At 44.5% G+C, this 26,106-nt stretch overlaps 1 protein-coding gene across 10 annotated transcripts in view; it reads right to left on the reverse strand.

Annotated features, from left to right (window-relative positions):
• Window positions 1-2,030: 2,030 nt before the first annotated feature.
• CNOT4 (CCR4-NOT transcription complex subunit 4) overlaps window positions 2,031-26,106 on the reverse strand; it is an 87,461-nt gene continuing 63,385 nt past the window's right edge. For 7 of the 10 annotated variants that reach the window (XM_044281220.1, XM_044281219.1, XM_044281225.1 and 4 more), the window contains 2 exons: window positions 4,943-5,152; window positions 2,031-3,915 (listed from right to left, as the gene is read on the reverse strand). In XM_044281220.1, the coding sequence (XP_044137155.1) occupies window positions 3,611-3,915; window positions 4,943-5,152 (515 nt within the window). In that variant the 3' untranslated portion in view covers window positions 2,031-3,610. The remainder of the gene's footprint in view (window positions 3,916-4,942; window positions 5,153-26,106) is intronic. The other 3 variants (XM_044281227.1, XM_044281226.1, XM_044281223.1) reach the window with 1 other exon arrangement.

Genomic DNA, 26,106 nt, shown 5'->3' on the forward strand with positions numbered 1-26,106 from the left:
TGTGTAGTTTCAGATGCATGGCAGCTGATTTGCAGTACACCAGCACGGTCACTACAGAGCAGACAGATTCCTTTACCTCTGCCCACTACATAGTCTTGAGTGCCAGTGGCTGCCGCAAACAGACGGATAGTTTGAGGTGCTGGGTCCCCCACTAATCTGAAATTGATGACATATCCTGAGGATAGGCCAACAATATTTAAGTACTGGTAAACCCAATTAACTTTAAAGGCTACGGACATATTGACATTTTATGTAAAGAAAGTTGCACTAACTCAGGCTGCAATATTCATTCTTTAATCTGCACTGAGCTCCTTATGCAAAATTCTCAAATGGACACATCCTTCCTTTCAATACATGATGGATCTGTGTGTCTAGGATGCTGCTGCCTTTCCCCTGTAAACTGCCTAGTGTACATTTCCCTCCCTAGCTACAGCATGTGAGCTACACTCTTTGGATTTCTTTTTTCACCATTTTAGAATTTTCTGTAAAGGTTATGTTTTAAGCCATCCATATCCTCGTTTGAGAAGTATATTTCAGGCTTTGGAGGAAATACTGCTGTTGTATAACCTCCTGCTATTTTCTCTAACAAAGGGAGGGGGAGAGCAGAGAGCCACAGGCACAGAAGCAGTGATCTGACATTTGTCAGCTTCAGCAGCACATTCAGTTTCAGTTGCTCATTTTTGCATTTAGGAAGCAAATAAAGAATATTTTAATTGCAAAAGGTGTCCATAGCCTTTAAAGGGTTTCTGTCAGCCCACTAAACAGTTTAAAAAAAAATAAAAATATTACTAATAATCCCTATACTGCGAGCTCTGCATACATAAGCTAAATATTCATTTTGGTTCAGTAGAATTTGATAAAAAGCTATTTTTATAATATGTAAATTACCATGCTACCAGCAAGTAGGGCGGCTACTTGCTGGTAGCAGCCGCATCCTCTGATCCTAATGACGCCCCCTCCGCATTGTGATTGACAGGGCCAGGGAACGGAATCGTTCTCTGCTGGCCCTGTTTGAATTCCAAATCTCGCGCCTGCGCCGTACCTGTCTTTAATCAGCGCAGGCGCACTGAGAGGCGGCCGCTCCATCCTCAATGCGCCTGCGCCGATGACGTCACATCTACACCCGGCGCAGGCGCATTGAGGATGGAGCGGCCGCCTCTCAGTGCGCCTGCGCCGATTAAAGACAGGTACGGCGCAGGCGCGAGATTTGGAATTCAAACAGGGAAGAAAAAAAACGGTTTAGTGGGCTGACAGAAGCCCTTCAAAACACTAAAATTACATAGAATGATCCAGCCTGTTGGGGAAAAAAAAAAATAAATAAATAAAAAAAAACCACTCACCTGCTCCGATCTGTTCTGACTCCATCCTGTAAAGTTCTGGACAAGTGGGTTCACGTGTGCTGTTGCACTCAATGACTGGCCTTAGCGGTTAAGTCTCCCCAAGCAGCATGTTATTCATCAACTCTGAGGCCAGCCATTGGCTGCAGCAGCGAACATGACCCTATCCGTATGTTTACAGGACGGGGAATGGAAGACTAGTGAGGGGAGCCAGGGACCCAGAAAGTAGCAGTGGGGAGCATGCGAGTAATTCTTTTCAACAGGTACAACGGGCTGGGGTTCACATTTAAACTCCAAAAAACAGAGGTTATCCCATCTGGACATATATGGCTATCGACAGCATATGCCATAAATGTATCATAGGTGTAGGTCCCACTCCTACCTCAAGATCGGGGCCCTGCCATTAAAAGATGTATGGCATCCTCTCTGTTCACCCCTATGGGCCTTCTGAAAATAGCCAAGTACACTCGCTTGTATATTTTTGGAAGTCCCATAACAGTAAATGGAGAAAGCCACGCATGCGCAGCATCCTCTCAATGATGGGTCCAAGTTCTTGAGATAGGATCAGGTCTCAAAGGTGAGACCTGCACCTATCAGACATTCATGGCATAACCCATCAATATGTCAAATGTCTGGATGGGGCCCAACCCCTTAAGTTCTGCTCCCATTTACAAAAAAGGAATTCCAAACTGATTTATCATCAAGTTTTCTGTTTTATTTAAGATTTTAGTTTTTATTCTGAAGACAGAGGTACATTTTCTTGGTTTAGTTTTAGCGTCAGGTTATAACCATGTTTTAATTTGTCATATTTATTTTCCCCCCTCTCTTAAAGACTTCTCCTCTTCTCAATCTTTTTCAATACTGCAGATAATAACGCCAGAAAAGTTATACAAATTCAGGAGATGGGTCGAAAGACCTGCAAGTGATTTCCATCATCCTTGATGATGCTGAAACTGTTGGACGCTGAACTCCAGGATGTGATAAAAGATCAAAACCAAATATTTGGGTTTTTTTTTTCTGAAGAAAAATAGCTACCTTTTCCAAATTCCTAAAAAAAAAAAAAATCAGGTAGGAAGAAGGCAGCAAATCCACTTATGTGCAAACAAAACACAGGTCTAGGGAAGCAGCATATATATATATATTCATGATGACTGGAACCTTACGGGATTATCTGGAGTTGTTCCGAGAAGACCAAGAGTGACTCGACACCAGAAAGCAATTACACCAACACCTTCACAGATCTTCAAATAACAAAGAATAAATGAAATAATCAAGTTTGCACTGATCAAGAGAGAATACTCAAAAAAGGCTATCATGAAATTTAGTTTTCCTGAAGCTGAACATATCATGGATTCTTTTTAATTGAAATGCAAAACGTGCCCAATTTTTACTATGGCCTGCTGCTGCTCACGTCTTGGAAAGCACCATTGTATATGGCAAACATTACAATCCGCTTATATGGAAAAAAAAACTTTTTTTTTAATAATTAGCTACTATGGACAATAAGTTGCCAAAAATTGTTAGCTTTGTCTCAACCCCTTCAATGCCGGAGGGGATCGAATATACATATATAATTTGTAAATCCAGCTCGCTTTGGTCCTGAACAAAGTAAAGCATGAAATGGTGTGTTCCATCAGACGCTACCGATTTACAAAACCTTGACCAAAAATAAAATCCAACAAGTTAAATGGCATTTAATTTTCATGGTGCTTTCCCCACAATAACTTTTAAATTACTGATCAAGTTAGGTTTCTATTCATCATCCCTAATTTTATTTCTTAAAATTATTTCTGCTACTTGTAACTAGCTAAGATCTCAGAGCTGTTAAATCACTTTTTTTTTTAAATTAAAGCTTTATTTTTTAGAGAAAAAAAACAAACAACATTCTCATGCAGCAGACCAATGATTTCTCGATTTGCATTTTTTTTTTTTCCTTTTTAAAGTTATATTTGATTTTTATTTCCATCTCTCTCTCTCTCTCTCTCTCTTTAGTGGTTCAGGAAACTTGTTGGTGCTTTCGGATGTAAATAAACTAGTCACCTCAGCAAATGAACTTCAGCACTGCAAGAAATGGCGGAATCTCGCTTCGTTGGTTGTCAATTTTGTAAATGCATGGGTGGGGGTTAGGGGGTTGTTGGAGCCCCTTGTAACCAAGACTCTTTGAGAATTCTGGAGAAGCATTGTATGAGAAGGAAACACTGAGGATTTGATTTTGACATTTGAAATTGGTGGGGAAAGAATTCCCCAAATTTCTAAAGTGTCCCTTTATATTTTCAATGACGGTCCAGGGCTGAGCTCTGTAGTAGATCTGTGGGGGTTTTGGTTGGTGGTCTGAAGGCTGTCTGAAAGCCTGGGGGAGGAGAGTGGAAACTGGCAGGGTTTGTTGGGGGAGGGTATGGGCTCCAATTTGCTCTGTGTAGGGGTATCTGTGTGCTGAACAGATTGTTATGAGGGTGGTGGGGAGGTATAGAGCTGCTGGGGCCGTCCATTTCTGTCAGGGCTTGCAGTGATTTTAACCAGTGTGGTGGATTGTCATCTTGCAGAGGTTCTAAACCATTTCCGGTGGATGATGGAATTCCTATTTAAGAAAAGAAAAGAAAATTGATAAAATCGTGGAAAACCATGCAGTTATATTAAGTTTCTTAATTTAGTTCAATAGTTACCAGTAAAAAATAAATACACAAAATATAAACCTGAAAAAACACATACTAAAGGCTGTATTACACTGCGCTCATTTGCACCGGCCTGATTCCAGAGGCCAATGCAAACTGCATGTGGGAGGAACGATTGCTGCCGCACTCGTTCCTCCCGTATTCAGTTCTATTGGTCATCGTTGGCAGCAGATTCCAAGGAGATGTTCTGCTGATAATAGGGCATCTTTCATCCTGAAATACTGACCAAATAGCGCTTGCTCTTTCATCGGTAGCTTGATTACTCAAGCCAATTATCGGTAATGAGTGTTTCCTATAAATGCTTGTCCAATAGCCTTTAAACTGGGGTGTGTCCGAATTGAACACATCCCCACTCACCCAACGTCAGAGACAAAGATGCATACTCTTTCAGAAACTTAGTTACCACAATAAAGCAACATATCATTTTACATAGAACGAACTGCTGAAATAAACTATATATGGCGCCAACATATTCCACAGCACTTTAAAAAACAAACTGTGTTTTCCCCCACGGTAAAGGAAAAAAAAAACTAATTAAAAAAAAAACAGCAAAAATTCATATAACATACAAGCAATCCTTTCATCCTACTGAACAAATGTGGAGTATGGTTTTAAAGTTCAAATAATTTTGCCCGCAAACCCCACTTTTTTTAATTTTATTACTCATTTAATAGAAGTGATCTGAATTTTAGTGTAAAATATTGAAGGAAAAAAAAAAAAACCTCCGGGAACAAAGTAATTTGCATTTTTGCAGTGGAGGAAGATAGATACAAAATGAACACAGCCAGACCCAGAGAGTTGTTCTGCAGCTAACGACTGGTATTTTTTTCATGAACGCAACATATACTTGGCCGCAGATGCCGATTATATGGCTGTTATGTCCTTGACGGGGCACGTCGAATGAGATGTCAATGAAGTGGAAGAAACGATTACCTGTGATTATGGCGGGATCCATCCAGCTGGTCGGGCAGTCCCAGTTCAGGCTGTTAGTTGTGGCATTGTTGGACGTTGGTGCACTGTGCGCGTTTGAAGGGGAAGAAGCATTGGGCAGCCCACCAAAGTTGATGTTTATGTTGGGCAGAAGTGCCCTTAGCCCGTCCTGCCATTCCTTCATATTTATACTCTCTACTGAATTGCTGTGGTCTGGGAGATTTATTCAAAATAAAAAATAAAAATAAAAAATAAACATAAAAATATAAAAAGTTATTAGAAATTTTTTACTTAAGGGTAAGTACGGTAGAAGTTTTAAATTTTTTTATTTTAATTTAAAATCCAAAAGTAACTTGGTTTTTGATTAAGGGGTAATGTGTAGTTATGCTTCAACTCTCAAATACTAGATTAAAACCAACAGAAAAATATGCCAATTTATAAAAAACAAAAACATTTAAAATGATAAAATTAACATTAAATTCAGGATGACTGCGTATGATTTTTAAAGATCTTTAAATTGAACAAATGTGCAAAAAAACTATAAAAATGATAACGTTATAATGTGTAATAAAAAATTTATGTAAACATAAAATTATTCTATAGCTCGATGCACGTATTAGCGTCAAATAAAATACTGTATGCCTGCTGCCTTTAAACAAACATTGTACATTAGCCACTGCTTAATTTTCCAAACTACTGTGTTTCGATAGGCCACAAAGACTGAAAAAGTTTAAATGTTTTAAAAGCTGTTAAAATGTTTATGATTTTTTAAAATTTTCATTGTCATTTTTCTCAAAACTGGTTGCTACAACACAATTAAAAAAGAAAAAAAAACTATGCCTTAAATAATTGTGTGTTGGAAATAAGCATACTCCACATTTATTCCTATATTCATTCTCCATTTCCAGAGCTTCCCAAGTGATCGTCTCTCGCCATAATATACATTTCACCTTCAACGAACAAAGATTATACATGGTCACTTATTTGTACTGCAGTTACATTAGTAGGTTAAATAAGCCAGACGTAGACCCTTATTGTACCAAATTAGAAGAACACACGCAGATCTTGGTAACTTTAAAGGGGATGTCCTAATAAAAATATTTAAGTTTTCAAACCAGCACCTGGATCTGAGCATATTTGTAGTTTGCATGTAATTAAAAATTTTGTATGGTCACCGTTATTCAATATTTATCTTTATAGTGCCACCTGCTGTTTGTTTTCTTTTTTGTTATTTCTGTGTCCACCTCACTGAAGTGGCCACACATGCTCAGTTCCATCCGTCACCAGAGCTGTGATAGGGAGAGAACTGCAGCAGACAGGACACACCCCCTGAGCTGCCAGCTTGATATAAATCTAGAACAGCGACTGATATACTGATACAAATGTTTTCATCCATCATCTGTGTAACTTACCTAAAAGGGCTGCTAGCATTAAAGGGGTATTCCCATCTCGGACCTGCACCTACACCGAAAGTGGAGCAGGGCGCACTGCGGCTGCGCAGCCACCCTTAATTCATTTCTATGGGGCTGCCCAAAAAATTTCCGTCAGCATGGGAGCGGTGGTCATCCACTTGTTCGCGCAGCGTGGCTTGTCTTCTTTGAGGACCTGGGAGAAAAGGACCATGTGATGAGCGCAGTGACGTCACCAAAGGTCCTTTTCCTCCCAGGTCATCAAAGAAGAAAAAAGATGACGAGCCGGGCAACGCGAACAAGTGGATGAGGCGAGTTTAATTATTTTTTTTCACCTCTATTTTGATTTAATTCCTATGGAATACCTAAAGGGTTAACATTATTTCTAAACCCTGTTTTTGAATAGTTTGAGAGGTGTAGTTTCTAAAATGGGGTCATTTAGGGGTTGATTCTATTATGCAAGCCCCACTAAGTGACTTCAGAACTGAACTGGTCCTTAAGGGATAACTGTCACATTTAGACCCCAATTTCAATTTTCATATATGTAGTTACTAACATGATATTCCAGAATCAGTTACTATTAGACTGACTTACCCCATATTTAATAAGATTCAGCCCTTAGCAACCAGTCTGCATAAAACTGCAATTTCAGTTAAGATGGCCGCCACTGCCCTCACCCTGAGGCTAATCCCGCCTGCCCTCGCTAGCCAGTAACAATAGCCCCCCAAAAGTGTCAGTAACCAGAGCCCTCCCCCGTAAAGGGTTAATCTCCTGCAGCACAAAGGGGTCCTCTTACCACATGTTGCTTTCATTTATACACTGAGCAGACTGAACATCTCCCTTCCCTGGTCTGCGCTGCTTCGGCTCTGCATTGTCCCAGTCTGCTGAGTCAGGGAGCGTCTGCCAAGCGCAGGGACAGGGAGAAGTGCACACAGCCCAGGCACTGTTATAAGCTGCTGGGGAGGAGCTGGCTTTAATCATTTACTTACAGTCCCTGGCTGTCAGTAATGTGACCTTGCACGCAGCATGCGGTCTATCAACAGATAGACGGACCATACCTAGCAACCCTATTTTAAGCACAGCACAGTTTTCCCTTTAAAAAAGCTAACTAGAAATTCTTAAAAATTTCAAAAATTTCTTCTAAAATTAAAAATAAAATAAAAATTACATTACCAAAATTATGCCAACATAAAGTAGACATATGGGTAATATCTGTTAATGAATATTTAATGAAGTATCACTATCTTAGGGCTCATGCACAAGACCGTATGTATTTTGTGGTCCGCAAAAAAAGATTTTTGTGAACTCACTTGTAAAATCTCTCTCTCGCTGAGTTTTCATTTGGGGACACAGGACCGTGGGTATAGCTTGCTGCTGCCACTAGAAGGAGGCTAGAACTGTTAACTCCTCCCTTGCAGGCTATACCCCCTCCAGCCAAGAGAGAGCATATCAATTTGTGTCCAAGCAGTAGGAGAAAAAAAACAAAACAAGAAGAATAAAAATACACAACAAACGCCAGTGGTCCGAATCAAACTGAGGACGCACCTAGCTAACCCATCACTAAACAATAGCGTCAAAAGGAAATATCCATACTGGGTGGGTGCCGTGTCCCCCAATGAAAAAACTCAGTGAGAAAGATTTTACAGGTGAGTTGGCAAAAATCTTGTTTTCTTGCTAGTTATCTTTGGGGGACACAGGAGCGTGGGACGCGGGTGTACCGTAACTCCGCAGGGCGGTGCCTTTCCCCGGGAGGGGAATGCCTCAGCAACTGTCAAACAGATCCACCTGGAAAGTCCCCTTAGAGGCCGCTGAGCCTTTACAAGGACCCCCAGGAATAAGTAGGCAAGAGTCCGTACGGTGGACAGAGCTAATCATGGACAAGCAAATCTCCGAGCCCGAATCTCATGGCTGATGGAGAGCTCGCTCCCTAGAATGCGAAAGGAGAAGGAAAACAATGTCTGTTGACGTGGAAGGCAGCGAATATATTTAGCAAAAAAGAAGGTATTGGGCGGAGCACTGCCTTATGTGGATGCATGACCAGAAAAAAAATAAAATAATAAAAAATAATAAAAAAAATGTACGTACAAGAAAGGCGCTACCAATGCCGAAATCCACCTGGGCGGATGAGCCCACCACCGGGAATGCCACCTTCCCAGAAAGAAAAGGGGAAAAGAAGACATCGCAGAGAGAGGTCATGTTCCTAACGGAAAAGCCACCAGGTTGTTTTGACGAAACCAGGTACCTGGCCTTAACTCTAGAAGCAGAACCAAAATTCTAGGACCGCAGGATCCTCCTCTGCTAAAAAGAAACGCTCCCTAGGAAGCGGTAAATTGGTAGACCAATGCCCCCAGAGGCATAGAGGCTTGTGATGAGACTTCAGCTGGAGAAACTGGTTGATAAACCACAGAGAAAAAACGCCTGAATCAGGCATGCCCAACCGCAGGCCAAAGAACCAGGTACCTGGGAGATGGGTAGAATAATAGCCGATGTGAGGATCACCGGCGATGGGAAGCCTCGTCAGCGACCATATATTGACAGAGTGGCAACACTGCCTGACGGGGAAAAATGAACCGGACCAAGATGATAGAAATACTCTTGCCGGGTGAAGTGCGATGACTACGTCCAACACCCCAACCAAACCCGAGAAACACTGGTCACATAGGAAAAAAAAGTGATGGGATTCCAGAGCAGTACTGATCATGGCTACTGGCCAGGAAGAAAGAAGGGGGAGAGCGGCAACGATTCAGCTTGAGGAGGAAGAAGAAATAGAAAGGGTGTTCTTTTCCAGGAAAGAAACGCTTATGAGCGGTGGCAATACGTGATAGCAACCCCGCTCTGTCTGGCGTGGGGAGTCTCATAGTCTACCCACACGATGGGCAGTGAAAAAGTATGACCACCATAGGCCTGACATGACAGACATTAGTCATGTCTTAAGAGAGATAAGTGTAGATACAATTAGCACACCCAGGACCAATGGGAAGGATTCCCTGTAGAAGGTTGGATGTGGTAGGCGCCACAGCCCACCAGCCGGGTCTGGAAATAGAAGGCCACAAAACAAATACCTGTGCAAATGCAGATGAGGGGAAAGTAGTAACATAGGAGCTACCAAGGATTGCAGGCTGGCTGTAAACCCCGAGCCAGAGAAGGAAAAAGAAAGAAGGAGGAAAAAAAAAAAAAAAGGAGGCTAGGTCTAAATCCCATTCCCCATCTGAGACTGCCGCTATACAGAAATAGCCAAGGATTTAGTGGCTGTGTAAAAACTCAACCTGAGGAGGAAGCCATGCAAAGGGGAGCCACAACTGTATTGCTAGCGCCATACCACAGCAGAGGAGGGGGCCACACCGCAGAGGACACCGAATACAATGCTAGAAAAATCCACCACCTGACGAAGGAGCTGTGCAGTAGGAACCATTGTATGTAGTGGTAACACAAATACCACTCCCACAGTAGTAGCCACTGCCTGCCCCGTAAGCACAAAACTAAAGGGGAGGCCTGAGGAAATCCCGTAGAAGCCATACATAGTTAAGTAGAGCTAACCTTAAACCCCCTACCTGGGAAGGGCGCTGCACAGGAGCAACTGCCAAAGCTAGCGCCAGGGTAGAACCCCTACCTGAGGGGGATGCCCCACTGCAGCGACTAAGAACTCTAGCACTAGTGTAAAATCTGCACCTGTGGAGCAGAACACGCTGTAGTAGCTAAACCAGAGTGCCAGCATAACCACTTTCCCAGATAAGACGAGAATAGAGAATACAGAGAATAGAGAGTCAGTGAAACACACAACTCGCTGGAACGTACTCCTCATATTATGTGCAATGGCGTACACACTATGTATTGATGAGGACAATATCATGACCGACTGGAACAGTGGAGGCCCAAGGAGATGGGTCTCTAGGACACATAAGTGTTGCTAGGTAACCCCCTGAGAAGAAAGAGGGTGTCATAATCATGCCCCAAACCAGCACCGAAAAGAAGGATACAATGTGGAAATAGCCACCGTATCCACTGGAGGCACTCATACCACTAGATGAATAGTACCGGGCACCTGCCGGTACCGACTGTTGCCACGCCCTGCTTGTGAAAGGAGCTAAGGCGGCATAGTTGAATTGCACCATCCCAAGATGCTTAGTTATCCCCCTGTTAGCGGATCACTTGTGGAAGGGGGTAATGCAACAGGAAGCACTGTGATGGCAAAGCGACTGATGAAAGTGCAATAGTCCACCTATGGAAGGGAATAGAGCGACAGTCAGGACCGTATCCAATGGTAGTGCAATTACCCTACCTATGGAAGGTGCTAATTAATACTGCAAACAGTTAAGCCAGTGGTAGTGCAATTACTCCACCTGTGAAGGGGGGGGGGGGGGGGTGTTTACTGCCTACTTACCTAGTCCCGTTTACTCACCTCATCTTCATCCTCTTCCCTTTCCCGAAGTGGACCTGCAAGGTCACCTTTTCCAGCAGGGTCACCTCCTCAGCAGCTGGCACCGGAGTGGCAGGAATCTGGTATGGCGGGAGGGTCTTTTTCGTTGGCTGACCTAAGTGACCCCTTGGCTGGCGGGAAGCAGGGCTGCCCTGGATCCTCCTTTTGCTTCTGTGGGGAGGTCGAGCGGTGAGGGACTCCGACACCGGCCTTGCTCCCAGGATAACAGAGGCTGGGTGACTGTTTCCCAGACCTAAAAGGGAAAAATAAAAAAAATAAAACGGAGAAGCCACCCTGCTTAAGGCAGGGAGGTCTGCCTCCTACGGACACCAAGCTAAAACTGATATGCTCTCTCCTGGGTGGAGGAGGTATAGCCTGCAGGGGAGGTGTTAACTTTTTTTTAGCCTAATCTCACCTAGTGGCAGCAGCAAGCTATACCCACGGTCCTGTGTCCCCCCCAATGATAACGAGCGAGAAATACGGATAACATCCGTGTGCATTCCGTATTTTGCGAAACGGAGCAGCTGGCATTTCATAGAACAGTACTATCCTTAACCGTAATGCAGACAATAATAGGACATGTTCTATTTTTTTGTGGAATGGAAATATGGAAACGGAATGCACACGGAGTAACTTCCATTTGTTTTGCGGACACACTGAAGTGAATTTTTGGCGGACCATGTGCGAAACCAAACAGGACACGGAAAGAAAATACGTTCGTGTGCATGAGCCCTTAAAAGCAGAGAGATTCAAATTTAGAAAACAGTGAATTTTTTAAAAATTAACATTTTTGGATTTTTATATTTTTTTTTATAAATAAAAGGTAAAACATATTGACAAATTTACCATTAACATGTAGTACACTTTGTCACGAGAAAATCTCTGAATGGCTTGGATAACTAAAAGAGTTCCAAAGTTATTACCAGATAAAGTGAAAAGATTTGCAAAATTAGGCCCGTACTGGAATTAGTTAATGCAGTGTGCAGAATGCACCTCACAGTGAAGGGTTCTGGGTGTTAGACCGTCACTGACAGGAGGAGAGGATAAGTTTAAAAAAATTTATAAATAAATCCGGAAACCCCTTTAATACAAGGCACTTACTAATGTGTTGTGATTTTTCCATATTGCCTTCTTGGCCGATTTATACATTATACACTGCTCATTTCCAGGGTTTACGACCAACGAAGCAGCGAATATATGAGGTGGCCAGGACGGGAGCTGCTGCGCATGTGCTTTTGCAGTGGTGATCGTAACCCCTGGAAACAGTGTATAATGCAAATTAAAAAAGCCTTGTATAAAAACTTTATCTACATGATAAATGCCAACCTTTAAGGCAGGCATGTCCAAACTGCGGCCCTCCAGCTGTTGCAAAACTACAACTCCCAGCATGCCTGGATAGCTTACAGCTATTAGGGCATGCTGGGAGTTGTAGTTTTGCAACAGCTGGAGGGCCGCAGTTTGGACATGCCTGCTTTAAGGGGTTTAAAAGAATAATTAAAAAAAAAATATATATTTACACTACTCACAGTGACAAAAGCACCACAAAAAGGTAAATTTGCAGACAATCCCCCTAGTTACTAGAACTGCCTACTATGGTATATTAAAGGACAGGCTCATGCCTGGTTCATAGGAAAAGGTCAGAAATGTATGGAAACACCACCAAAATGGTTCTGGAACAGCATGGGGAGGATGTCTGGATGCATCTTGGACTCCCAGGTCGCTGCTGGGAATTATGTTGTCCGAGTAGTACGCCACTTTTACAGACTGACAGTAATACGCACAAAACCGAAGATAAAATTGATTTAGAGGAAAATTGTTAGGAAACATTCTTTCCTGTATAAAAGTGCAAGTGCTGCCAAAAATTACAAGGAAGAGGCACTCCGATACAACCTGTATATCACAAAAAGGAGGGCATCATACACAGCCTTAAAAAAAATTATGATTGATCGCCTGCTGGTGACCCTCAAAAACATTTGGATCAAGGGCCTGCTGCCGCTTTGGCAACTCTAGATAACCTGGGGCTGATCGCACGTCCCTGTGATGGCGATGATCCATTCGGATGCCTGGCCTATCAACTTTTGATGTTATTTTCAGCCCAAACCATGTAGACCATGGGTAACAGGGGAATTATGGAGAGGAAGCTTGAGACAGCTACGGCTACCACATCCAAGCAAGGCAGCATGCACGCAAATTACCGATTAGGTATAATTAGGTGCGGGCCTGCAGGTGATCTGACCCTGTAAAAGATTTTAGGTGAAGGCCTGCTGGTGAGCTGACCCTGTAAAAAATTATATGCGGGGGCCTGCTGGTAAGCTGACCCTGTAAAAGATTTTAGGTGAGGGGCTGCAGGTGAGCTAACCCTGTAAAACATTATATGCGAAGGGCATATATGCGATATGCGACAAATAAGCATGTGTTGATATGATCGAAGAGAAGGAGGATGAGAAAAGGAAGATTCAACCATATACCCTTGTTTGTGGTGGAATACAGTGCATTCAGTACATTATAAACAACACATTTAAAGTGCCTTTAAAGTTCATCAGCTTTCCTCTGGTGGAGTAGAGAAGTCATGGTCAATCCAGTCCTTGTTCATTTAAAAAAAAAAAAAAAAGTCAACCTGTCAGCATTTTCAGTTGACAGGCGGATAAGCTTATCTGTTATAATGCCACCAACAGCACTAAATACCGGCTAAGACAAAACACTGGCGGCAGGGCAGGCCAGCACCTCCAAGGAGTAGAGCGCCAGTTCATGCCACTTGTCCAGCTTGGATACCCAGTAGTTGTAAGGCACTGAGGGATCATTTAGGACGCCGACACGGTCTGCTATGTACTCCTTCACCATCTTCCAAAATGTTTCCCTCCTTGTGACACTAGGCAGCACATGAGGGTCAGGGTGCTGGCGGGGTGTCATGAAACTGTCCCAGGCTTTGGAGATTGTTGCCCTGCCTCTGTTGGAACTGCCGTGTATTCCCCTTGTCTCTGCTCCTCGGTTGGCCAAGGAACTACAGACTCTGCCGCCAGCATTGTCAGATGGAAATTTTTGGAGCAATTTTTCAACAAGGATCTTCTGGTATTGCACCGTTTTGCTCGTCCTCTCCAGATGAATGAGAGATGAGAAGTGCTCTTTGTAGCGGGGGTCAAGAAGGATGAACAACCAGTAATCCATGTTGTCTAAAATTCATATAACCCCGGGTAGCGGGAAAGGCAGGCTAACATTTAGTCAGCCATGTGTGCCAGAGTACCAACAGGCAAGACTTCGCTATTGTCGGGAGGATCACTCTCAATCTCCTCATCCTCTTCCCCTCTTCCTCCCACCCACGCTGAACAGATGGAATTAAATTCCCGTGGGTACTACCCTCTGTAGTGGAGGCAACCATCTCCTGCTCCTCCTCCTCATCATCATCATCATCCAATTCGCACTGAGAAGACGAACTGAGGGTGGTCTGGCTATCACCCTGTGAAATGTCATCCCCCATTTCCACATGCAAAGAGTCGTTCTTAATTGTGAGCAGCGAGCGTTTGAGTAGACACAGAAGTGGGATAGTTACGATGATAATAGCGTTATTGCTGCTCACCATCTGTGTTGATTCCTCAAAAGTTTCTTAAAACCTCACAGAGGTCAGGCATCTATGCCCACTCATTGCTTGTGAATAGCGGAAGCTGACTGGAAAGGCGACGACCATGTTGCAGCTGGTATTCCACTACGGTACTCTGCTGCTCACAAAGCCTGGTCAACATGTGGAACTTGGAGTTACAGCGCGTGCTCACATCGCACAACAACAGGTGAGCTGGCAATTTCAAGCGCTGCTGCAGCGTTGACAGACTGGCTGATGCTGTCGATGACTTGCAGAAATGTGCACACATGCCGCGTACCTTCACCAGAGTAGCTCAGGCAAATAGGGGTAGGTTTTGAGAAACAGCTGAACCACAAGGTTGAACACATGGGCTAGGCATGGGATGTGTCTGAGCTTGCCAAGCTCCAAAGCCGCCACCAAGTTTCGGCCATTGCCAGACACAACCATGCCTGGTTGTAGGTTAAGTGGCGAGAGCCACAGCTCAGCCTAGTCTCTTATCCCCTGCCACAGCTCTGCGGCGGTGTGCTGCTTGTCTCCTAAGCATATCAGCTTCAGCTCAGCCTGTTGCCGCTTCCCCACTGCAGTGCTACACTGCTTCCAGCTACCAACTGATGACTGACTGGTGCTGCACGTGGATAAATCGGGAGGTGGAAGTGGAGGCAGAGAAGTGGAGTTTGGAGCTGGCGGAAACCCTGATCGACGTAGAACCCGCAATCCTTGGAGTCGGTAGCACCTTTGCAATCACAGGGTTACGACTCGCTCCCGGCCTCCACAATATTCACCCAGTGTGCAGTCATGGAAATGTAGCGTCCCTGGCCAAATGCACTTGTCCATGTATCCGTGGTTAAGTGGACCTTCCCAGTAACTGTGTTGGTCAGGGCACGTATGATGTTACAGGACACGTGTTGATGTAAGGCGGGCACGGCACACCTTGGAAAATAGTGGCAGCATTTCAAGGGCCAGTAATTTGGAAAGCTGCGCATTTAGTGCTATGGCCTGTGGGTGGATGGCTGGGTATTTGCGCTTGCGTTCAAAAGCCTGGGGTAAGGACATTTGGACGCTGCGCCGGGACACGGGAGTAGATGTGGTCGCTGATGGTGCTTGAAGGTCTAGGTGCAGGGCGGGAGGCATCCAGGCCTGCGCCTTCAACAGGTGATTGGCCAGCACGTACCATAGGGGAAGAGGAGGCAGTGGTGTGACCTGCAGACACAGATTGTGGACCCAGGCGTTCGTCCCACTTATTACGGTGCTTGGATGCCATGTGGCGGATCATGCTGGTGAGGTTGCTAGTGTTCACGTCCCAGCTCATTTCGCACAGGTTGCAAACTACCAATTTTTTTTTGTCGTCCGCACTTTCCTCAAAAAAGCTCCATACTGCGGAACATCTACCCCATTGGCAAGGGAGTTTTCTGCAAGGGGGTGCTCCGTGGAACAGTTGCAGGCCTGTTTGGTGTGGCCCGCCTTCTCCCTTTTGGCACCCCCACTGCCTCTTTCAGCCTGTTGTGGTGCTGCAGATCCCTCCCCCTCTGTACTGCTGTCTTCACTCTGCTTTCCACCTTCCTAGGTTGGGTCAGTGACCTCACCGTCCACCACCTCCTCTTCCACTTCCTCACTCTGATCATCCTCCTGATTTGTTGACCTAGCCACAACCTCAGTGATTGACAACTGTGTCTCATACTCTTCATCAACCTCTTTAGACAGTAATTGCGGTTGACTCATTGGCAACTGTGTCTCATCATCATCCACCTCATTAAATACTAATTGCTGTTCCCCACCATTATGTTCTTGTGACAGTAGGATGCTAAAGGGGTTGTGAATCAGGGAACAAGATCTCATGTCCCTCTTCAAGTGTGCTTTGCGAAAGGGCCAAATCAAGTAATGGCGATGAAAAGGGGTCCTCAGAATACCAGAGTGTGGGATCACTTGTTTGGCCAGACAGTACATGGTGGGAGGAAGGAAGATCAGGGTGAGGATTGTATTGACCAGACTCTTGGCTACTGAGACTGGACTTGGTGGAAGACAGGGTGGTGCTTAACCGACTGGAAGCATTATCTGCTGCAATCCAACCAACCACCTGGTCGCACTGGTCTGACTTTAAGAGTGGAGTGTTGCGCCGCCCTGCAAACTGGGACATGAAGCTAGGTATCGTGGATGATTGTTTTTCTTGTGCTCTGGCAGCAGGCACAGTTTCTCCGCACCCAGGGCCACGGCCTCTGCGTGCACCATCGGCATCACGGCCACTTCCCCGCCTTCTTCATTTTAAATGTGATATATGCTTGAAAGTATGTCACACGTACAGTAGCGTAGGATTTGGAAGTGTATGAGCAACATTTTTTACAAAGGTATTTGTGATTAGGAAACGTTATACAGGACAGGTACCACAGGTAATGTCACTGTTTGCAGTGTCTACAGAAAAAGGCACACTGGATGTCACTGATATTTTAGGGATGCGCACGCTTTAAACAGGAGATGTGGCAAAAATAATTTAACTGTCCACAGCAGCCTATTACACGATATTTAGCGCCGGATGCGCTAAAAATATATATTGCTGCTGTCACACACAATTGTCCTTAAAAGGACTTTTGGGTGTCTGAAACGTTTTTGTACAAGAAAAATATTCATTTACACTCCTACACTCTCTGTCCCTATGCTCAGGACTCCCCGACTACGAATGAGCCGAACATGTATCATTGGGTGCTATATAGCACCCAATGACGCGTTCCGGCCGGCCAATCACTGTAATGCCAGTAGCCAACATGGCTACTGGCATTACAGTGAGGGCAGTACTTACCTGCACATTTATTGGCTGTGTAGCAGTCAAGACCCATGAGGGGAGGACTCGGCCGAGTACCATGTCATCGAGATGCTCGAGCTGAACAGGTGTTTGGCTGAGTACCGCCATGTGCAGAGCAATGTTCGGCCGAGCATGCTCGATCACTAATAATCTCCTAAGGAAAGGTTGTCTTCACCTCATCCTGCTATAGAACGCAGTCAGGTAATTCCTCCCTGCCTCTCCATCTTTGGCTGATGACAGACTTATCACTTTATGTGCACTAACATGACCACACAGTCCGACAAAACCAGGAAGGGGCGGGGCCTAACTCCAATACACTAATCGACAGCACTGTGAAAGCACTAGAACAAAGGTAATGAACTGGCAGAAGGCAGTCCGAATCCAGACCGCAGTTACCAGTTGTCCGGACCCCTGCACAGTGGCCTGCTAAGGGGGAGTCCGCCCGCGGTGCCGGCTCTCACAGGGGGCCAGAGCCTAGAAGCGATGAGAACTCAATACAGAAGGAAGCGCTCATTGCTGGAGCGCAGGGAGCTGATGTCCTGTCACTCACCACTCAGCTCCCCGCACCCCTACTCTCCTTCAGGCCGGCAGCACTCTGAATGGTGAAGCAGGAAGACTTCTCCCTGCTCCATCATTCAGCTGTCGGCCTGTGTGTGAGGAGCCTGCAGCACGGAAATCTGCATAAGCTCCGCCCACACAGGGCTGCAGAGAGAGCTGTGAGCTTCAGGAACGGGACAAGGTGAGTAGGTACATTTATATTTATTTTTAACAGAGGGGGCACAATGGGCATTGCCAATGTGAAGGGGGCACAGTGCACAGAGGGCATTACTACCATGAAGGGGCACAGAGGGCATTACTACTATAAAGTGGGCACAATGGGGATTTGTACTATGAAGGGGGCAGAGGACACTACTACTGTGAAGCAGGGTGGATAAAAATCAATGATCCAAAAAAAAAAAAATATATATATATATTTTTTATTTATTTAAATCAGATTTCTTTTTATATAAAATGCTTTTTGAGGAAAATATTACCATCCAAAAGGTTATTCCATCATGAAATAAAGATTCGTTTTTTTTATTATGTAGAATAAGGCTGGACTCCCATATTGTTGAAGGGATTAGGCAGTGGCTGGGGGACAGACAACAGAGGGTTGTAGTCAATGGAGTATATTCAGACCATGGTCTTGTTACCAGTGGGGTACCTCAGGGATCTGTTCTGGGACCCATATTGTTTAATATCTTTATCAGCGAAATTGCAGAAGGCCTCAATGGTAAGGTGTGTCTTTTTGCTGATGACACAAAGATTTGTAACAGGGTTGATGTTCCTGGAGGAATACACCAAATGGAAAAGGACTTAGGAAAACTAGAGGAATGGTCAAAAATCTGGCAACTAAAATTTAATGTTGATAAGTGCAAGATAATGCACCTGGGGCGTAAAAACCCAAGAGCAGAATATAAAATCAGTGATACAGTCCTAACCTCAGTATCTGAGGAAAGGGACTTAGGGTCCATTCACACGTTCGCGGAACGGAATTGCGGACCTATTCATTTCTAGCCCGGATCCGAAATTGCGGACCCGCGCTTCCGGGTCTGCAATTCCGTTCCCGAAAAAAATAGAACATGTCCTATTCTTGCCCGCAATTGCGGACAAGATTAGGCATTTTCTATTACGTCCCGGCAATGTGCGGTCCGCAAAATGTGGAACGCACATCGCCGATGTCCGTGTTTTGCGGATCCCCAAGACACACACACAGACGTGTGAATGGACCCTTAAAAAGTAGGCACACAATGTCATAGAGCAGCAGGAAATGCTAGCAGAATGCTTGGGTGTATAGGGAGAGGCATTACCAGTAGAAAGAGGGAGGTGCTCATGCCGCCCTACAGAGCACTAGTGAGACCTCATTTGGAGTATTGTGCGCAGTACTGGAGACCATATCTCCAGAAGGATATTGATACTTTGGAGAGAGTTCAGAGAAGAGCTACTAAACTAGTACATGGATTGCAGGCTAAAACTTACCAGGAAATATTAAAGGACCTTAACATGTATAGCTTGGAAGAAAGACGAGACAGAGGGGATACATATGATAGAAACTTTTAAATACATAAAGGGAATCAACAAGGTAAAAGAGGAGAGAATATTTAAAAGAAAAAAACTGCTACAAGAGGACATAGTTTTAAATTAGAGGGGCAAAGGTTTAAAAGTAATATCAGGAAGTATTACTTTACTGAGAGAGTAGTGGATGCATGGAATAGCCTTCCTGCAAATACAGTGAAGGAGTTTAAGCATGCATGGGATAGGCATAAGGCCATCCTTCATATAAGATAGGGCCAGGGGCTATCCATAGTATTCAGTATATTGGGCAGACTAGATGGGCCAAATGGTTCTTATCTGCCGACACATTCTATGTTCCTATGTTTCTATTTGTGTAATTTTAGGGGTAAATAAATTCCATTAATCCATTCACAATGTCATGCTCTTCCAGAGGTTTTTTTTAAGATTGTTGGGCAGTTTCTCTGCCTACAAGATATTATCACAGATGCTTGGTTTAACTTTTGCAGTTCTCAAAACTGAATTTGACTCAGCAGAGATCACATGCCTCTTCTTCACAGCAAAAAATTTATAACATGAACAGAGTTGAGAAAAATACCTTAATCCTAACTTCTACAAACCTATGAATGCAGAATCAACCTAATCAAACTAATATGAAAAGTTGTTATTCTATAAATCTGCTTCTACTTGCATATTATAAGTTATACCAGCAAGAATTAGTCTTTATGTAGAAAACTATGATTTAAATCAAGCCTTACTGACTAGTGATTTAAATCAAATCCACCCTGCTGTGAAGGGAGCACAATGGGCATTACTACTATTAAGGGGCATATTACTATGAAGGGGGCACAAGGGGCATATTACTATGAAGGGGGCACAAGGGGGATTATTACTATGAAGGGGGCACAAGGGGGATTATTACTATGAAGGGGGCACAAGGGGGATTATTACTATGAAGGGGGCACAAGGGGGATTATTACTATGAAGGGGGCACAAGGGGGATTATTACTATGAAGGGGGCACAAGGGGGATTATTACTATGAAGGGGGCACAAGGGGGATTATTACTATGAAGGGGGCACAAGGGGGATTATTACTATGAAGGGGGCACAAGGGGGATTATTACTATGAAGGGGGCACAAGGGGGATTATTACTATGAAGGGGGCACAATGGGGATTATTACTATGAAGGGGGCACAATGGGGATTATTACTATGAAGGGGGCACAATGGGGATTATTACTATGAAGGGGGCACAATGGGGATTATTACTATGAAGGGGGCACAATGGGGATTACTACTATGAAAGGGGCACAATGGGGTATTACTACTATGAAAGGGGCACAATGGGGTATTACTACTATGAAAGGGGCACAATGGGGTATTACTACTATGAAAGGGGCACAATGGGGTATTACTACTATGAAAGGGGCACAATGGGGTATTACTACTATGAAAGGGGCACAATGGGGTATTACTACTATGAAAGGGGCACAATGGGGTATTACTATGAAAGGGGCACAATGGGGTACTATTACTATGAAAGGGGCACAATGGGGTACTATTACTATGAAAGGGGCACAATGGGGTACTATTACTATGAAAGGGGCACAATGGGGTACTATTACTATGAAAGGGGCACAATGGGGTACTATTACTATGAAAGGGGCACAATGGGGTACTATTACTATGAAAGCGGCACAATGGGGTACTATTACTATGAAAGGGGCACAATGGGGTATTACTCTGAAGAGGGCACGAAGAGGGCATTACAACTGTCAAGGGTCACTTAGGGTATTCATACTCTGTGGGAAGGAAATAAGGAGGCATCACAATGTGTCAGGGTCACTAAGGAACATCATAATGTGTGGGAGCACCAAGGGGTATCGTACTCTGTGGAGCACTAAATGGATATCATACTGTTTGAAAGGCATTAAAGGGGCATCATTATTGTTAGGGGGCACTAAAAGGACATTCTTACTGTTTGGTCAGCAGAAAGGAGATTAGGTGGGCTTGGAGGTGGGATCTATTGTAAAAAATAATAAAATATTTGTTTTTGTTTTGCAGCTTGGACCTTCATCCTACAGCAGATTCAAGTATGTGGACCTTTACAAAAAGTACTTGAGAAGCCCCTGCACTAGAAGGTTAGAAGTTTCTTACAAAATCTTTTCCCGTGTGTATGCAGGGATACTAGACAGTAATAGTGCGCTGACACTACAGAAAGTCTTCCCCAGCTTTCCCAGGTGCCTGAATGTAAAGTATACCTAAAAATAGGCAAGAAAGATTTCTCAGTCTGTCTAGGTAAATCTGACATCCATCAGTGTGGGAAAGCTGGATTACAAGTCTTGTGTATCCGTACACACAATCCAGATAATGTACCCTTAGGGTTGTTTCACACGAGCGGATGCCGTGCGTGACATCCGCTCCGTAAATGACAGCCAAGACCCGCTGCGGACTGCAGAAGCACGGAGAATTAACATGACTGATAATGCTCCGTGCCTCTGTGATCTCTTTACTATGAAATCACAGCGAGATAAAGTTGTCACTGTGATTTCGTAGTAAAGAGATCACAAAGCGGCACGGAGCATTATCAATCATGTTAATGCTCCGTGCCTCTGCTGTCCCCATCGGGTCTTGACCATCATTCACGGAGCGGATGTCACGCACGGCATCCGCTCGTGTGAAACAGCCCTTAGAAGAAATGTGTCACCAAAATATTTTTCTGCCAGTTAAAACCTGATCGTAACACATTCTTCTTTTCTAATCTATTTTCTGATTGCAGTGTTTTTTTATTCTATTTCCTGAGTATGATTATGTGGGCGGCTATTTTGCCTGAGCAGTTCATTACAGCATTTAAAAAGCATCAAGAAAATTGCTTTACAGCAGCCCCATGGTCAGTAGACACAGTGGTCACGAGGGGACCTCATTGACTTCTATGGGAGAGTCTACTAGGCATGTTCTGTGCCCTGTGCAGAGGTCATTGTACAAGGAAAGCATAGATAAGCTCTGACAGTCACCTATTGTGAATGCTGGATCCTGTCTTATCATTACAGGCAGGATTAGAATGAGATAGCAAGTCTGTGTATAGATAAGCAGATAACTGCAGTAAAGTGATCTGTACAGACCAAGAAGTGGTGCCCATTATTCTTCGTGGCCAGTGAGAAAACTGCAGGATTTTATGTTTTTTTGTATAAATATAGATATTAACATGGAAATGTAAAAATATTAAAAATTCTTTAAGAATATGTTAAACATAATTTTAACAATAGGTAATTTTTTTGGTGACACATTTCCTTTAAAATTATGCAAGTAAATCAGATGATGCTTAAAGGCAAATCTGCCAAGCTATGGCACTATTTAGGCGTGAGAAGAGGAATTTGTCCTGGTGAATGTAGTATTCCTTCCAACAAATCAGCCACGCTCACTGTGTAGACAATTATCCAGACTAAACCCAGCCTCCTCCTCCTAAACTTCCTGGCACACTGCTCAAGCATCAGAGGTGGGAGAAGACATGGCTGCAGCTTGAGAGAACAATGCACCGCTTTTCTAGTTTACTTTTCATGGTCTGCAATTGTGATATATGACAAAATAAGAGAGAATAAAGACACGCAAGGGGAGCATGTTCTGTTTTGATGGTTATTTTTTCTTTGTATTCTGGGTTTAGTAGCCCTTTGAAGTATGAGAATGTGGAGGGTGGAGGGAACTGCAAAGGCACAAATTTAGAGGCTATCAATTAAAGATATTAGCATACAGATTACGGGTGTGGGGTGCATGCACGGGTCTTCTCCCACAAAGTGTCTTCATCGCTAAGTGTCATGCAGTTAAACATGGCAGTTAGACGGGGCAGAAGACAGGAAGGTTATCAGGACTACACATCCTCTCACTCTTCCTCAACTATGTGCCTTGTATCTATGTCCTTTTTATATGTGCTTTTTACCTCCACATTTACCGCCCTGTTCCTCCTCCATTACCTTCCATCCACACCTGCCCCTCTCTCCTCCACTCCCCCCCCCCCCCCCCATGCTCTTTTCACCTCCCTTAATCAATTGAAACCATCGAGTGCCAGGGTGCAGCACAACAAGCTCTCCCACAAATCCTACAACCATTTGATTTTACTCGCTTTACTTTTACTTCTTATTTCAGGGGATATCTCTCCTAACCCCGGCCCACCCTGCCCCCACATCAACCCCTCCCCCATCTCTCACAGAAACCTTGCAAACCTCATCAACATTTGTTGTCCACCTTCTTTCCCCTCTTAACTGTGCGCTCTGGAATTCACGGTCAGTCTGCAACAAGCTCCTCTACATTCCAAACTTCTTTTTAACTCTTAGCCTGTTGGCCCTCACTGAAACCTGGATTCAGGAATCTGACACAGCTTCCCCTGCTGCTCTCTCCTATGGCAGCCTACACTTCTCCCATACCTGAGAACAGACATGGTGGTGGAGTTGGCATTCTCCTGTCCCCACAATGCACTTTCCAGGTCACCCCCCCCAGTTCCATCACTCTTATTCCCTTCTTTCGAGGTTCACACCCTCAGGCGCTTCCATCCCCTTTCCCTCAGAGTAGCGCTTCTATACCATCCCCCTGGCTCACCCACCCAGTTCCTGGATCACTTTGCTGCCTGGCTGCCACACTTCCTGTCCTCAGAAATACCAACCCTTATCTTGGGAGACTTCAACATCCCCATAAACGGCCCCATCTCCCCATCTGCTTCCCAGCTTCTCTCCCTAACCTTCTCTCTTGGCCTTTCTCAACTCTCTAACTCTCAGACACACAAAGACTAACACACTGGACTTGGTTTTCTACCGGCTCTGCTCAATCTCCAACTTTAATAACTCTCCTCTCCCGCTTTCTGACCACAATATCCTTTCCTTCACTCTCACAAATCTGCACCCATCCCAGCACTTCCCTACCTATTACATGCACAGAAACCTACAGGCCATCGACCCTCATACACTTACAGATTTCTTGATCCACTACAATCTGGTTTTTGTCCCCTGCATTCGACAAAAACTGCCCTCACCAAAGTGACAAATGCAACGGTAACTACTCTCTGCTCATTCTCCTTGACCTCTCTGCAGCTTTTGACACTGTAGACCACCATCTCCTGCTCGCCATGCTCCAATCCATCGACCTAAAGGACACCGCCCTCTCCTGGTGTTCTTCCCATCTCTCTGGTCGCTCTTTCAGTGCATCATTCCCTTGCTCCACTTCCTTACCTCTGCCCCTCGCTGTTGGAGTTCCTCAGGGTTCAATCCTAGGCCCTCTCCTCTTCTCCCTGTACACAGCACCAACTGGACAGACCATCAGCAGATTTGGTTTCCAGTACCATCTCTATGCTGATGGCACACAACTATACACTTCATCCCCTAACATCACACCTGCTGTATTACAGAACACCAGCGACTGTCTCTCACATTATATCCTCTCTGTATCTAAAACTTAATCTTTGAAAAAAAACGTAACTTCTTGTGTTCTCTCCATCTACTAACCTACCTAAACCTGATACCTGCCTCTCTGTGTGCAACACAGGCAGCACGCCCGCTGTCTTGGGGTGACTTGACACCGATCTTTCATTCACCTCCAATATTCAATCTCTCTCCCACTCATGCTGCCTGCACCTTTCTCACTATGGCAACAAAAACTCATTGTTGCGCTGATCCACTCCCGCCTTGATTACTGCAACTGACTATTAATTGGCCTTCCCCTCACCAGACTCTCCCCTCTCCAATCTATTCTTAATGCAGCAGCCAGGGTCACCTATCTGGCCAACTGCTACTCTGATGCCTCCGCCCTGTGTCAGTCATTGCACTGGCAACCCATACACTATAGAATCTAATTCAAACTGCTCGTCCTCACCCACAAAGCCCTCCACAGTGCTGAGGCTCCACTGCACCCAGAAGCACTTCGTAAATCGGCTGCTGACTGGCTCATGTGGCTTTATATCTGCTCCCCTATTCTCCCAAGATGGCTGGACTATCGTACATAACAAGCACTTCTACCTTTTGTGTCACCCCTATCCCCTCATAAATTGTAAGCTCTTGTGAGCAGGGCCCTCATTCCTCTTGTTGTAGTAATCAACTTGTCTGTTGCTATGTTATTTATGACTGTTTGTACATGAACCCCTGAATTGTAAGGAGCCGCGGAATATGTTGGCGCTATATAAAGATTACTACTATTACAGTCAACATGAGGCATAATTGCCTAGAGGCCTACAATTCTCATCAGTAAAGACACTTGCAAGAGTAGCTTGAGTAAAATGGGACATTACTTCATTAAAGGACCACTCCAAGTTAAACTAATATACTGTGTTATGGTTTCCACTAAGGCCTATGACACATGGAGGCTGTTTGGTGTTCTTTCAAACCTTGCGTCATTCTAACAACACAGTATGACCAATAAGAAGTGAGAAATACACAAATCACTATTTGCAACCAGCTTCTTACTTTGGATTTATGGAAAAGTGACATGACTTCTGTCACCAGATGACCAGTACGCAGTCTGATAAGGTGTAGGACGATGAAACAACCATAAAAGAGTAATGACTGAGCCCATCAGTTCATTAACCTACTAAGGCCTAGTTCACACGAACGCGTGTGATCCGTGGCTGTATTGCGGCCAGCAATACACGGCCACAGTTCAGTGTGCATTCCGCTTCACAGATGTGGACCCATTCACTTCAATGGGTCCGCAAATCCGGAATTGCGGAAGGGCCGCACGGAACGGGACCCCTCGGAAGCACTACGGAGTGCTTCCCTGGGGTTGCGTCCCGTTCTATCTTTTTGCGGAACGGAAGTACATGTCCTATCTTTTTGCGGAACGGAAGTACATGTCCTATCTTTTTGCGGAACGGAAGTACATGTCCTATCTTTTTGCGGAACGGAAGTACATGTCCTATCTTTTTGCGGAACGGAAGTACATGT

The sequence above is a fragment of the Bufo gargarizans genome, chromosome 2, assembly GCF_014858855.1.
Source record: "Bufo gargarizans isolate SCDJY-AF-19 chromosome 2, ASM1485885v1, whole genome shotgun sequence".
Lineage (NCBI taxonomy): Eukaryota > Metazoa > Chordata > Amphibia > Anura > Bufonidae > Bufo > Bufo gargarizans.